Below are 14,317 nucleotides of genomic sequence, written 5' to 3'. Positions count from 1 at the left end.
AATCTGCACTCTGCATTTACCTAGGCACCTTCTGCACATGGCTCAAGGTGGTTTCATGCCCTGATTTTATCCCACCTGTGCTTTGACCATCGCATAAATCAGGTGGGGACTTCCCACTTGTGATAGCAGTACTGATGCTCAAAGTGCCAGGTTTTGGAGCATTTCAGAGTTCAGGTTAGAGACGCTCAACCTGAATCCTTCTTTTCAGGGCAAATGTGTGACACAGACCAGCTGGTGCTCTGACAAAAATGTGAGCACCACAACTTGCTCACTCCAGCGTCCCCCAAGTCTCATGTAATTTCTGGTTTTCCTTGGGCAGATAGTTAAAAAAAATATCCAGGCCTAGCTTACACACATGGCCAGAAGCTGCTTGATAGAGCAGGTCGTGGTCTTTGGCCTTGAGGGTGAGTTCTGGTTTCTGACCCTCGTCCTGAGGAAGCTGATGTGAGCCTAGGTGTCAGGAGGCTCCAGGGAGGTGTGAGCCAGCTGGGCCAGAACCCAGAACTGATCAGGTGCCTCTGCTGTAGGCGAAGCTCCTTCCCCAGCACAAGGCCGCAATGACTTAGTGGCGCTGCCAGCAGGGGACACACTTGCCCACCTTTGTCTCCACGCAGTGCCCCTTCAGAGATGCTCCCTGGGCCCCTGGGGATGCTCCACTGGTGCACCCCTGCCGCTGGACTTCCCTGGAAATAGGGTGCAGCTGGTTGGGCACACAGGTTAACACCCAGCCGATGCCAGGGGCTTTTCCTAGAGAAGGGGTATGTTCCGAGTAACCAGGTGCTGAGTGAATTTTCCTCATTGTTCTGATTCAAGCAACATTCTTAAACATAATCCTAAAGGAAAAGCCAAAGAAGTGGCCCAGCCTGGCATGCAGTGAGGCAGCCCCAGGTGCTGGCAGTGATGCTGGGTGGGGGCAGGGTGCTGTCTCTTGGTGCATACACAGCGGCTCAACTCCTCCGAGGCTAGGCATCTTCCACCCTTTCTGGCACGCATGTCCTGGGCTGCAGATGGGCGTCTCCATGCGTCAGGAGCTGGAACCCGAATGCGGGAGCAACCCACAGACTTCTCTCTGCACCCAATACCTCTCAGGCTGCCAGGAGCAGCTGGGGGGGGAGGGAGGGGCTGAGGGTACCCTCTGTGATCACTGTCCCCTCGGAGATGGGGATGTGTTTAACTCCAGAGGCTTCGAGTGCCAGCCTCTGTGTCTTCTCAGGCCCCCTCAGGGTGCACCCAGCACCAGCTCAAGGCTCAGGGCACCTGTGGGCAGGTAATTCTCAGTGCCCTGTACTCGCATTGGCCACAGCATGAGCTCAGATGCACTGCGCTCCCCTGGCCTGGGCACACGGATTTTCGCCAAGTCCCCTAGTCGAGCTCCTCCACTGGGTTCTTGTCCCACCTAGCGTTGCAGCTGCCCATGGACACTATGTGGCACCAGCCTCTGTGTGCTCTTGCACTTGGCTTTCTCCCGGTGTCACCGCACCCCTGCCCCATCTCCTTCTCAGCTTCTGCCGCAGCCACATGGCTTATCCTGGGGTGGATATGTAGGTGGTAGCTGAAGCTCAGCTGTAGCCTTCCCTGGTTACACACACACACACACACACACACACACACACACACACACAACCCATATGACTTGGGCTAAGAATCATCTTTTCTGAGATTTGGTTCTCTGGAGTGAGTGACACTCCCTCCTGCGGCCTTTGAAGACTGGGTGGAATGCTCGCCAGGCTCGCAGCATGGTATGTGTGCTTCAGTGCCAGTCTGAGCTTTCCTTTCTCTGCTACTATATCTTCTTTCTCCATCATCAGCACCTGGAAATTCTTGTCCCAGGATCTCCTGCATAGTTACTAGTGCTCATGAGCACTTCTGTCACGGGCTGCTGAGCTGGAAGGATCCTGTGGCTGTGCATGTGGTATGAGTGAGTCTGTCCTGCGTCCTGGCAGGTACTGCGTGTCCATGGTGGAGAGGAGCCAGGTTGCAGGAGACCCTGTGCTTGGTTTGGAATAATTCCAGTCCGGCCTGCTCATGGGTCATTTCGTACCATGCTCCAACTTCTAGCGAATGCCACAATTCCTGTCAGCGCTGACTCCAGCATGGGTTTCCACAGCTGCTGGGTATCCTCACTTATCAAAGCAGGGGTCACCAAAGGCCACTCATCCCGGGAGAGTGAGGGCTCCGCAGCCATCAGTTTCTTCCCGTTTTGTTCACATCTTCTGCAGCCTCCTCTGAATAGGATGTCTTGGGACTTTCCTAGGACTTTACCCATTCACCCTGCTGTGACCTGGGATAGCTGGGTCAGTAGTTACCCAAGGTGCTAAAAGCTGGGCCACCTTCATGGGCCCTGGGACTGGAGACGTTAGACCTGTGATTATCTGCATGCATGGAGCTGGCATCTTAGTGAGGAAAGGGGACGCCAAGCAGTTAGAACTACAGGGCTGGGTGCCCTGGTGGCCACAGGGAAGCTGAATAGGAGAACTGTACATCTGAGGCCAGCAGGGCAATTTGGGGGACACTACATCAAAAGAAAGAGACAACTTTGAAGGGATAGGGGATGGGGCTCAGAGGCAGTGCCCCCTAGTTTCCATCCCCAGTACCACAAAAATAAGTTCTAAAAAAATAAAAAACACTGTGTAGTTCAGCCTTTGCTCCATACCTCTGGGGATGACGCTCCAGGACCCCGAAAATCAACAGTGCCGGAGTCCCTTGTGTTAGATGTGTGGCGTTTGCACAGAGCCCACACACAGCTACTTCAATACTTTCCTCACTCCCGGATTATTTATCGTACCTGAGCGATCTGTGCTGCGGAAGTTGCCATATTGTGTGGTCTAGGGAGTAAAGACAAGAGAAAAGTCTGCTCGTGTTGGGTGCAGACACAGGTATTTTCCCAACTGTTTCACTTGCGGTTGGACACAGAACTCCTATTAAGAGAGGACTGGCTGCACAGAAGGCTTGTGGGGCTGAGGCAGGGCTGGGGTCCCGCTCTGGGCAGCACTCAGGAAGGTTCTTCCCAAGCAGGAACAGCACCCCGGAGCCCTGCAGTGTCCCCCCACCACCACCACCACAGGAGGCCGTCACCACTGCGCAGGGCGAGATGAGGCAGGACACAGAGGACTCCACCTCGGAAGGTCGGCTCCCTGTGGGAAGGGTAGGGTGTGCACAGGCAGATGGATCCTGGGCCAGCAGGGAGCTGTACAACCACAGGGTGTGGCTTGCTTTGGAGGCATTTCAGGCCTTTGCATTCCTGTACCCAAGCTCAGGCATTGCATTTCATGTAGGTCAGGAGACAGCTCGGCCTGTGCTGCAGAGGCCACAGGACAAGGGCAGATGTCCCTGCTTCTCCACCATGCCCTGCATCAGCCCCAGGCAGACCCTACCTCCTCCTAGCCCTGGTCCTCAGCGCAGTGGTGACAGGGCTCTGTGGCATTTCTGCACACGCCCTTTTCCTCTGGCAAGCTGCTGTGGGGAGCATGACTCAGCTCTGTCCTCTTGTTTGGGACGCACAGCAACAAGGTGGAAGGCAAGGGCCTGGGCTGGACTCCGGCTGCTGTACTCTGGGCGTGACGGCCTCTGGGTTTGCCTCTGCTCTTGTGCTTGGGAGGCCCAGTGATTCCCCTGGTATAGCGGTCCATCCGTGGATTGGCGGTCTGTAGAGTGGCTCTTCCATTCCTGCGGCTGGAAGGCCATGGTGGCTGACTGTGTGCAGAGTCAAGAGCTGGGTGGTGGAGAGGGATAGGGAAGCACAGTTGTCTCTGAATCCAGGGCTCCACCTCCATTTGTGATCAGAGCACCTTTGCAGACCTGCACTGGCACTGAACCTGTGGGGACTTTGGAGGTCGTTATCGCCCTGTGTAATTCAGTCCAGCCTCTCTTTACCCAGCACTTCACTCTCTTAGGTTATAAGAAATCTAGACACGTTTTAAAGTGTTTGGGGAGGTGTGTACAAGTTCTGTGTATCTATTATACCAGTTTGTGAGAGTCTTGCACATCTGAGGGTCTGAAGATCCTAGGGTCTGGGGTGGACCCCTGTGGGTGCCCACCTGTGGAACTGCAGAGGAGGTGCCAAACCCAAGATAAGAGAAACATTTTCCCTGAGCCAAGTTGCAAAAAGGACACAGCTGGAGAGCAAAAGCTGTCAGCAGACCTTTCTCTGCTTGATTTCCTGTCCAGAGCTGGGGCACCGCTCTTCCCCTGCCTGTGTGGGTCTACACCCAGCACTTCTGCTCTTGGTGAGGCGCCAGCCTGGTCTCTGCAGTGCTCCAGCCACCCTACGGTGGGTTTGCAGCCAAGAGGACCCTGCCTGAGCCCCCCAGTCCATCCTCCTCCAGTCTTCTGTTATGAGGAACCTCAGGGCTCTCTGACCTGGAAATAGAACATAGTTTTTGTGATTCTTAACACAGAGGGTAGTTTAAAATGAGTTGATGTGTGTGCACGTGTGAGGCATAAAACCAGGCTCTGTAGGTGCTTCATGAGCAAGGCCTGAACAAGACCCATTAGTGAGCGCAGGGAGCAGAGTCTCAGAGACACCAGCACGGTGCTGTCCAGGCCTTCCAGGTGTTCCCTGCCTGCAGAGGTGTGGGTGGTCCATGTGAAGACAGACTTCACCCACTGGGTCTGCTCTGCAGTTCAGTGTTGCAAGCCCCTGTTCAGTAAAGACGGCACTCAACCACCATCTCAGCGCCAGACAGTACCTCCTGCAACTTGTGTCCAGTGGCCGGTGTCCCATCTCTGCCTTTGCCGAGGTGGGGACCAAGGCAGCAGGGTGCAGCAGGGTGTGGGTGCCCCAGCACCTCTGGTTTGTTGGTCACCAATAGAATGTGATGACCACAAAGTGAATTTGTCAGAAAAGGAGAACAGAACTTATCTACCAAAAATTATCTATCCCAAACATAGAGGCAGATTGGGTGAGGTTCACAAAGCATGCTCAATATGTAGACTCACCTTTTTTAAAAGCACAAAATAAAGTACAAAGAAGAATGTATTTTTTAAATGAGAAAAAGTCACCATTGCTTTTAAAGCTGCTAAGCACTGTCATTTAGACAAGGTTTTAACCGCTCCTGACACAGCTCAATGCCCTTTATTTTCTAAAGGCTTTACAACTGCAATGTGCTGACCAACTCTTTATTCAAAACTAATCCAGTAGTGTTGCTTCTATACACAGGACACAGATAGCTCGGTCCGTCCTCTGGAGTCACAGCTCACAATTAGTAATGCCATGTGGATTTTTAGGGCCCCTGTCAACTTTGAGCCATGGAAGTGGAGGAAAGGGTGGTCTCTGCTGCTGTGACTGAAAGGTCTTATCCAAAGCGTGTGTGAGCCGGAGGCCATGAGGCCACCCTGCTGGGCCCCACCGCAGGGCGAGGCTCTGAGGGGGATGTGGGGGCCCGAGTGCCTTGGAGCCCCATGGGCAGAGAAGAGAGCTGAGCCAGTGTGCAGGGCTGGTTCCCAGTGTGGCACTCATGATGGAACAGGAGGGGACGTATCTTTCATTTTGTTGTGTGAATTGTCTTACAGTAAAAATGCCTGAAATCCCACAGCATACTGGATTTGAAACACAGGATTGTCACTTTCGTTGTGTTTAGTATTTTATTGCTTTTGGCCAAGAGCCCTTGCAAATCTTAGAGCCAAGAGCAAGTTCTAGGTGACTTTTAAAACACAGAAGAGCTAAGTAATGTTATAAATAAGAGGAGCATCAAACCCGTTAATCACTAAAGGACACTGCACTGTAGTTTCTACTTTCTGATTTTTGATATATGTGGTAGAAAACCAAAAGGGACACCAAACACCCTCAGCTGAGAAATTCCATGTGCATCCAACCAGGGAGCCCCAGGCAGCACAGTGGGCTCTGGGGCTGTGCCAAGGACACAGACGTGACCTCCCCATCCTGCTTCCTGCATGGGGGAGATGTCACATGTGGCACACATGCTGCAGTGCCACCCACATGTGACAGGTGTCCGTGGCGGGGTTCCTGGCTTCTTCTGTCTTCACTGTGTCTATGTGTTTGCTGTCCCTCACTGGGTTTGCTCTGGATACCCCAGGAACAAGGACGGCTCCGTCCTCTTCACAAGCAGCACCCCCAGCCACAGGACAGGGTCGCAGGGTGTAGGATCTTCCAGGCAAAGGGGCATTCTCAGCCACTGATGGGGCGAGGGAGAGCGTCAGTGAGGAGGAGGATATTCGGGGTGGAGGAGGGTCTGTGCTGGCTCGGGGACCCACGTATGGCTGAAGCTGCCTTGCGCTGCTGCGTGTGGTAGGGAGGAAGTCAGACCAGATAAAAGGCCATCGGAAACAGTTGGCCCTGTGATTTGCCGTCCCAATGGCGACATCATCAGCATGAGCAGGATGCGCTGGCTGCATGAGAGAAGGGCCAGGTGGACCGTGTCAGACCCCAGTCCCCCTACTGACTCCCTGAGGTGGCATGCTGAGCTCTGGTGTGGAGGAGCTGCCAGGTAGACGTGGGCGGAGTTGAAGTCTCACTGGGTGGAGGCCACAGGACAGCCATGAAACCAGGACCCCAAGGTGTACAGCAAACAGAGAGGCCCTGGTGCTGCAGCCAAGTCAGGTGACGCCTGGGCCAGCACCCCAGAACCCGTGTAAGGCCACAGAGTGAAGACCGGAGGGTGTGTGAGTGTCCCCTTCCAGTGAGTTCTGAAAGTCTGCTGAGGCCGTGGGACACTCACGTCTGTTCGAGATGCTGATGCCTGGGTCAGCTGGATTAAGAGCAGTGATCCCTTAAGATTTCCACAGTTCACCCGAGGACCTGCGGTGGCACGTGCCAGCGTGAATGTCTCTGCAAACACTGCCCTGTTTGGCTGTGAGATGGTAACAGTGTGAAGCCGCATCTATTTAGAGACAGTCTGGGGAGGCAGTAAGGACACTCTAGTCACGAGTAACCCCAGCCTGCTGCATAAGAGCTCTGGGGTTTAAACACAATACCTAGTTCTGCTCTCTGAATCACATTTCACTCAATAATAAAATGTGCAAACTACAACAGTCGCTCTTATCCATGATTTCATGTCCCATGATTTCAGTTTCCTGTAGTGAATTAGGTTCCGAAAATATTATATGGAAAGTTCCAGGAATTGTAATAGTCCAGATGCTTTCTTAGGTGTTCTTAGTAGCAGTCTTGCGATTGCCTGTCTCATTCCCCCTGGAATGGGGGTTTCATTTTCGTCTTACGTCTCTGTGTTGTTTATGCTATGCACCCGCTAGTCACCTCTTTAGCCTTCTCGGTTATCAGATTCCCTGCAAGCTGTCTCAGGGCCTGTGCTCAAGTCACCCTATTTTCTTTTATAATGGCTCGAGGAAAAGCAGTGATCTTGGGAGTCCAACTGTGTCAAAGAGAAGCCATGGGGTGCTAAGTACACAAAGCGTGGTGCTTAGCATCCACAGAGCCCAGTGCTGTGCTATCCACAGTTTCAGGAGTCCGAGTGGGGCGTGGGAGACAGTGGGTGACCACCATCACTGTTTCACTTTGAGTCATTAAGGAGACACCAGAGGTGGCAGGTGTGAGGCTCGCCTGGTCCTTCTTGGGTGTCTGTGTTTCCTACGGCCATGACTCTTTCAGCAGCTCTGACACATACTTTGCTGTATTTTCTGTCTTCGCATATTACGTTTCTTCCTTCAGAGGTGCCAGTTGGATGTGTTTTGGACCTTCCTAATGTATCCTAATTTATCCTGTGTATTCAGTTCTCTTTTCATTACCTTCTTCTATGTGCTGTCTATGCATGACACCACTGGGCTTGCATCTGTCACTGACTTAGGCTTTCTCTTGTCTAATTTTCTGTTCTACTCATTCATGGATTTTTTTTTTTATCAGTTGAACTTTCCTAGCACATTCATTTTTCAAACATCTCTGGTATTTTCTAGGATATTTTATCAGTTGGTAACTTTTATACTTCCATCTTTTATTTCCTTAAGTATTTCACATAGTTCCTATTCCATCTCGCTCTCGTACTAAAGGTCAAGGACCACTGATCTCCAGCTCCTCCTCTTCCCTTTTCGCCATGCCTTTTCTCACGACTCATTCCCTTTGTTTTGTGAGACACTCATCTATAGGAGCTGTGGATTCTTTCCACCACATTGAAAAACAAAGAGGTTTTCATGCTCTGCATGGAAATCTCATGTCCAGGTGTCCCTTTGCTGCTGGCCTAGGGGATCATCCTGCCCACTGCAGAGGTGTTGCTTGGTTTGTACCTTTAGAACAGACCTACTTTTTTGTACCCCCTTTCTCTGCTGTGGTTTTTAACTCATTTTCATTTGATGCCCACACTTCAGAAGTGAATTGTGGCCATCAGGAGAAACCTCCTTACTTATCCGTGAATGAGACGGGCTGCCACCAGCCTCCCTTACACAGTGACAGCTCAGTTTTGTCTCGAACGCTGTCATGATTGATCAAAAAAGGCCTCTGTACTCGCTGTATGTGGTTTTGCAGTCATAGATCAGCACAAAGCATTGCAGCCTGTCTGAGGGTAAGGTTCAAAGGCAGTTGTGGGTGGTGTCAATACCAGTTCATTGGTGCCAATCAAAGTCCCCACAGAGCTTGGAGAGACATTGTGAACTAGTCCACCTTGGTGAACTAGAGCAGACTGAGGAGAGAGAGGGGAGCAGACGGACACCAGAATAAAATGTTTAGGAGGGGGAGGTGTTCAAATGGAGCAGCACAGCCCCAGATATGTCCCGTGCTCCAGCCTTATCTTGCTTTCAGTGGTTGTGTGGAGTGTGCCTCAGTGGACCTACATGTTGCTGTTTGGTGTTTTGTTTTGTTTTGAGACAGGGCCTTGCTATGTAGTGCAGGCTAGGTTTGAACTCACTGTATAGCCCAGGCTTGCCTTAAACTCACAGGGATCCACCTGCCTCAGCCTCCTGAGTGCTGGAGTTACAGGGATGCACCATCATACTCAGCTTATTGCTATGTTTGGAGGTAAAAATACCCGACATGTTTTCCTTTGTCTTTGAGGCTTTGGTAACACTCGCATCCCTCCCGAGTTGAGGCCCCTCAGCAGGCCTTCTGTGGTCATGCACATGCCCCTACCTGGAGAAACCATGTGGGCCTGATGGCTCTCGGGAGGGTGCCCACCCCTCAGTGTGGCCCTGGCCCTGGCTCTGTACAGCTATGGTGAATTTCTCCCCATGCACACAGCCAACTCCAGGCGCCTGCCATCTGATGCCCTGTCTAGAAGTTCCCTGCTCTGCCCATAGTTCCTAGTGCTCATGAGCACTTCTGTCACAGGCTCTCTCATGAGAACCTCTGCTGTGCTGGGCTGGGCCTCCCTCCTCTGCTCTGTTGGCAGGGCCAGTAACATCCCAAGAGCCTCAGGGAGCCTGTGGGCCAAACGCCCCACCTCCTCCTGGTCCTCATGTCACCATTCGTGCCCAGCATCACGGTCACATATCCCTCACCCAGAGGGCATGAGGGGGCTGAGGAGGGGCCTGCCCTGCCTCTTACCTCACCTCTGCAAGGGGCCGGGGGCCGCGGCCGCCCACCCAGGAGGATGCCCAGGCAACACAAGGCCTTTAGGCCAGTCCGTACAACTTCTCAACGTGATCTTGATTCCAAGCCTCAGAAATCCCAGCAGACTCCAAAGCTGCCAGCTTACTGCTTCTGAGTCAATCACTGGGTCAGAAGCATTCAAAAGTAGTCAAGGGCTTTGGCCCACGTCCGGGTGCGCTGATCACACAGGACACACAGACTTGCCTTGGCTATCCCTGTTGGCCTGGCGCACACATTCATGCATGCACCAATGGCGCCCCCAAGGATGGCTTGCTCTGTAACAGCAGAGGGCAGGAGGAGCAACCAGGAGGCAATTTCCACACCAGCTTACACAGATGTGAAATTAAAACTCGCCCAGCCCAGGCCCTGCCTGCAGCTGGCAGCGACCTCCCTGTTGCTGGCCGTTACTGCGGCTGGACCTTCTGGTCGGTGCCACCTACAGACACCAGGCCTGTGGGTTTCCCTTGTCTGCCCTCACTTCCTGCCAGCTGCTGGGCACTGCTTGGGCTGCCTGTCCACGGCACCAGCTGCACCTGGTGGTTACCCCCGAGCAGTCTGTGCTATGGCCGGCCGAACAGAGGGACTTGCCGGCAGCACCTGTTCCATGGGAGCCTTTGCAAGAATCATCTTCCAAGATGGAGAGGTGGTCTCCATTACCTCCTGCCATGGTGCCCTTTGTGCCGTGCTTACTGTGAGCCCTGAAGCCCGGAAGATGCAAAACTGTCTAGATGCGACTGACTGCCGGGCAGCCCGCACTGCTGAGGACCCTTCTCTGCCCCACGCCGTCCCGCTGGAGAGGCCACTTCCAGACTCATGTGCTTGTTGTGCCCTAACGTGTATGGGCTTTCTTCTGTGTTTGTCTTTGTGTTTCACTTTATTTTTACCACCTAGTTGTATGTCTCTGAACTCAATTGTTTGCCCATGGGAGACCTCGAGTATGTGGGTCTCGGATGTGTTTTCTGTCAGTGAGACTTTGTGTAATTGTCGTTGCTTTCATTTTTTGGCTCTAGCATATTCCGTTCTACGAGTAGATCTACAGTGTGACGTGTTTACTCGGTGGTCAGTGAACACTGAGGTTGTATTCGGTATTTGATAAGCACAGAGAAAACCACTAAAAGCATGGCCGCATGTGCCCTGGAGACATCCCTGGAGGTGGGGCCGTTGATGCAGGAAGTCATCCGAACTGTCTCGTGATGGGGCTGGATGCCCCCTCAGCAGTGCACGAGGGCTCCCTGGTCACCGTTCTCAGAAGCACCGTTCTTACACTTCTGAGTCTCTTAGATTTCTGGCAGTGTGAGCACACGGTGGCATCACTGTGATTTTCACTTGCCTTTGCCAATCTCTGAAGTGAATTGTGCCATCTTCATGTGTGATTTTCTATGTGAGCTTTTGCTCATTGTTGACTTTTATTTACTCATTTCTTTAAGAACCAGAGTCTTAATAAGTAACTAAGATTGGTCTGAACTAGGCTCAAATGAGCCTTCTGCCTCAGCTTCCCAGTTAGCTGGGACTGCAGGTGTATGCTTCCGGGCCCAGATTGCACATCAGTGTTAACAGGAAACAACCAGGCTGGGTTTGTGGCAAGGTGGGTTGGTGCATAGTGGACATGGACTTAGCAGCGCTCATCTCATTTTTATCTGCATGGCCTTCAAATCTCAGCCGTTGAAGGACTCTAAGGAAGGGAAAACAGCATTTTGGTGTGGCCTCTGGTTATCCACCTTAGGCGCATGCATAAATTCTTACTAGTCTATTATTTATATAGTTCTTTATCCACCCAAACTATTCCACGGGTCACAGGTGTTTATAAGATAAACAAAATAAGCATGGATAACCCTGTATTATAGAACAACTTCCCCATAAAATAGATTCAGTTCTCTATTCACATAAAAACGTTTCATTGTGTGGTCTGGGTTTTTTCTGGTTTACTGGTAGCCTGCTCTGACTGGCCATGTGACCATGGTGGTCGACTTCACATCTCAGGGTGATGGTGACATGGGTGGTTTGGGAGGATGTCCTGTTTCTACAGCGGGGAAGTTTCAGAGTAGCTACCTGCCGGCCTCGGGGGTCTGAGTGTGCATCTTTCACTGTGGTCAGCTGCCCCCATCAGCCAGTGTGCAGGGAAGCGACCACTGTGCCTGGCCAAGCACCACTTGAAAAGAAACTTGTTTTTAAAGTTCAGCTTCCCGTGCCCCATCAGCTTTCAAGTGCTGGGTAAATTTTTTGAGATGTGTCTACACAGCGGGGGAAAGGGAAGTGTGGTCACGTCCGGTGCCAAAACCTGCCTGACTTTTGTGTGCCCATAGCTGTGACCTGATGAACCCCACAGAGGCAGTAGAAATCCCCCAGTACACAGAGGCAGGGGACAGTTGGGCTCTTCCCGAGCAGGGGCCTGGAAGGGTTGCCCAATGCTCAGGGACCTCCACATCCTCATTTCTGTGAAGGCCAGGACTGAAGAGGCTTCCTGGTCACTCACCTCCGGAGCTGGGAAGGGCCAGAGACAGCTGGGGTCACGTCCGCCTCATGCCTTTCCAGTCCCAGAGAGACTGTGTCCTCCACGGACCCTGCAGATCTTCCCGGCAGCCCTGGTGCCCCGGTCCTCCCATAGTTCTCCCGCCATCATGGTGGCACAGTGGGTGTGTTCCTCCACTGCTGCCAATTCTGGAGTCTCAGTTCACCAGGATGTGGGCTGCAGTGGCACTGAATGTCACCTGGGACAACAATGACAGCAGAGCCTCTGGCCCCCATGCTGTCTCCTTCATTGTGATGACATTTTCTTCTTAGGAACATCACCTGACTGTGTCGTAGGCACGTTAAATCCTGGCTTTGCTCTTGTAAGAGCACAGGGAATGCAGTGAAGAGGGATCTGGGGAGCCGAAGCTCACATGTCCCTCTGTCTGCACCCCAGAGGGCTCTGATTAGCCTGTGACCCAGACACCCCTGGCAACCCCCCAGGGAGACCACACAGGGAGGTCTCAGACCCAGATGACGAGGCCGTCCGCTCCACCCTGTTGCCCACTGAGCCTGGTCTCCTCAGGCCTGCTGGGCTTAGCCATGGTCCATCCCAAGCCTCTGAGCACTTCCTGTTGTGAGCTTACTGGTTTCTACCCCAGCTGAGACAGTGCGGTGAGCACTGCCTGCAGGCTGCCTGTCCCTCTGAGGGGTCCCTGGGCACCTGCCGACCCAGGCAAGGCCTCCTGCTAGACCCCTGCTCAGGACTGGTCCTCACGGGGTGATGTCGCTGTGTCCTCTCTTCCAGGATTAGGGCCAGAGACAACAATGGCTCCTACGCCCTTTGCCTGCTGCATGAAGGGAAGGTGCTACACTACCGCATCGACAGAGACAAGACGGGGAAGCTCTCCATCCCCGAGGGGAAGAAGTTCGACACACTTTGGCAGGTACACGTCCTCTGCCTCTTAGCATGGCACGGACTCTTGGGGCTGCCACAGACTCTCTCACAAGACCGTCCACTTTTTATGTGCATGATCACATTGGCTTTTTCTGGACAGCACAGTAAGATATCGCTAAGCCCTAACCCAATTCCAGAGCTCCAGTACAATTTTTCTGGGAGTTAGTAATCATTATACTACTCTGTTTTTATTCTTTACTTTAGCTCAGGAGTCTGAAAAACCCTTAGGTCAAATCTGGCTTGGGTTCTATTTGCAGTCCTTGAAAAGAGCGGTTCCTGTGCTTTCAAAAGGTTGTTTTGAATGAATGAATGACGAGGTGACAGAGATGATATATGGTTCCCGAAAGCCTAAACTCTCCCTCTGGACATTTGTAAAACTGTTGGCCGGCCCCTTTCCAAGGCCATCTGCAGTTGTGTTCCAGTCTCCCCTGCCTCTCTGGGCAGTGGGCTGTCTGGAAGCATCAGATTTAAATTTCTTTGGGTCACTTTGAAATCCAACAAGCAGCTGCATCTCTCTGTCACTGGTTCCCCATTTCTTGCCCCATTACTGACCATACTTTTTTCTCTTTCAGCTAGTTGAGCATTACTCTTACAAGCCAGATGGTTTGCTAAGAGTTCTTACAGTTCCATGTCAAAAAATTGGCGCACAAGCTGGTGAGTGGCAAAGGCATCTGAATTTTTTTTTATATTGGTCATGGTTGGTTTCATTTCAGATTTGGTGCATTTCAAACTCAAGTCAGATGAGATCTTGTTGTCAGAGCATTCCAGGTGTAGGTATCCCGAATCAAAAGCTAGTCAATCACTTCTGTAAAACTAATTCATGGGTGAAAAAGCCACTGAAAGAGATTGAAAGAAATGGGTACAGAAAGTTTGTGGTCTTTTCAGGCAGCAGTGATACAGTCTTACTCACTGTTCTGCGGTGGACAGGGGGCCAAGTAAGTGGTACTCACTAAGATAGCAACTGTTCAGAGCCTTTCTAATCGGGAAATGTTACTTTTGCAGCTCATCCACAAAGTTCCAGTTTCGCGGTGAGTATCATCACAAATCCCACTGGCACTGAAGCAGTTATGAATTTGCACAAATTCAAAGCAAGCTAAGCTAACAGGATAGCAGTACTGTTCTGATGGCACTTGAGACTGTCCCCCTTCATCTAGTGAGAATAGGTACAGTCAGCCTGATGTCAGCACTGAGCTAGCCAAGTATTCTTAATTTCTTGGCTACATTAATTTCCCCTCATTTTCTAGAAATGTTACAAATGAGGAGGGAACCCAGTGCTGAATCAGGAGCAGGCCTCCTGCCAGATCTGGGAGATGAGAGTCTCCTCACAGTCAGCCTGGGACTGTGTGTGTTGACAGCTCTGTGTCAGCCCCAGGGCCCCTGCTGGGGGCAGTGCAGGCTGGGTAGATAAGATGTCTCCCTGA

At 52.1% G+C, this 14,317-nt stretch overlaps 1 protein-coding gene across 7 annotated transcripts in view; it reads left to right on the top strand.

The window, feature by feature from the left end:
• The window catches only part of Syk (spleen associated tyrosine kinase), a 65,486-nt gene that overhangs the window by 29,541 nt on the left and 21,628 nt on the right, over positions 1–14,317 (top strand). For 6 of the 7 annotated variants that reach the window (XM_063227252.1, XM_063227251.1, XM_063227250.1 and 3 more), the window contains exons 4-6: positions 12,747–12,885; positions 13,469–13,550; positions 13,899–13,924. In XM_063227252.1, the coding sequence (XP_063083322.1) occupies positions 12,747–12,885; positions 13,469–13,550; positions 13,899–13,924 (247 nt within the window). The remainder of the gene's footprint in view (positions 1–12,746; positions 12,886–13,468; positions 13,551–13,898; positions 13,925–14,317) is intronic. The other variant, XM_063227253.1, reaches the window with a different exon arrangement.

The sequence above is a fragment of the Cavia porcellus genome, unplaced genomic scaffold (genome assembly GCF_034190915.1).
Source record: "Cavia porcellus strain 051 isolate PalLab524CR breed Dunkin Hartley unplaced genomic scaffold, mCavPor4.1 scaffold_17, whole genome shotgun sequence".
Classification (NCBI taxonomy): Eukaryota; Metazoa; Chordata; class Mammalia; order Rodentia; family Caviidae; genus Cavia; species Cavia porcellus.
Note: the sequence above shows the minus strand (reverse complement) of the source record. Positions and strands in the feature narration are given on the sequence as shown.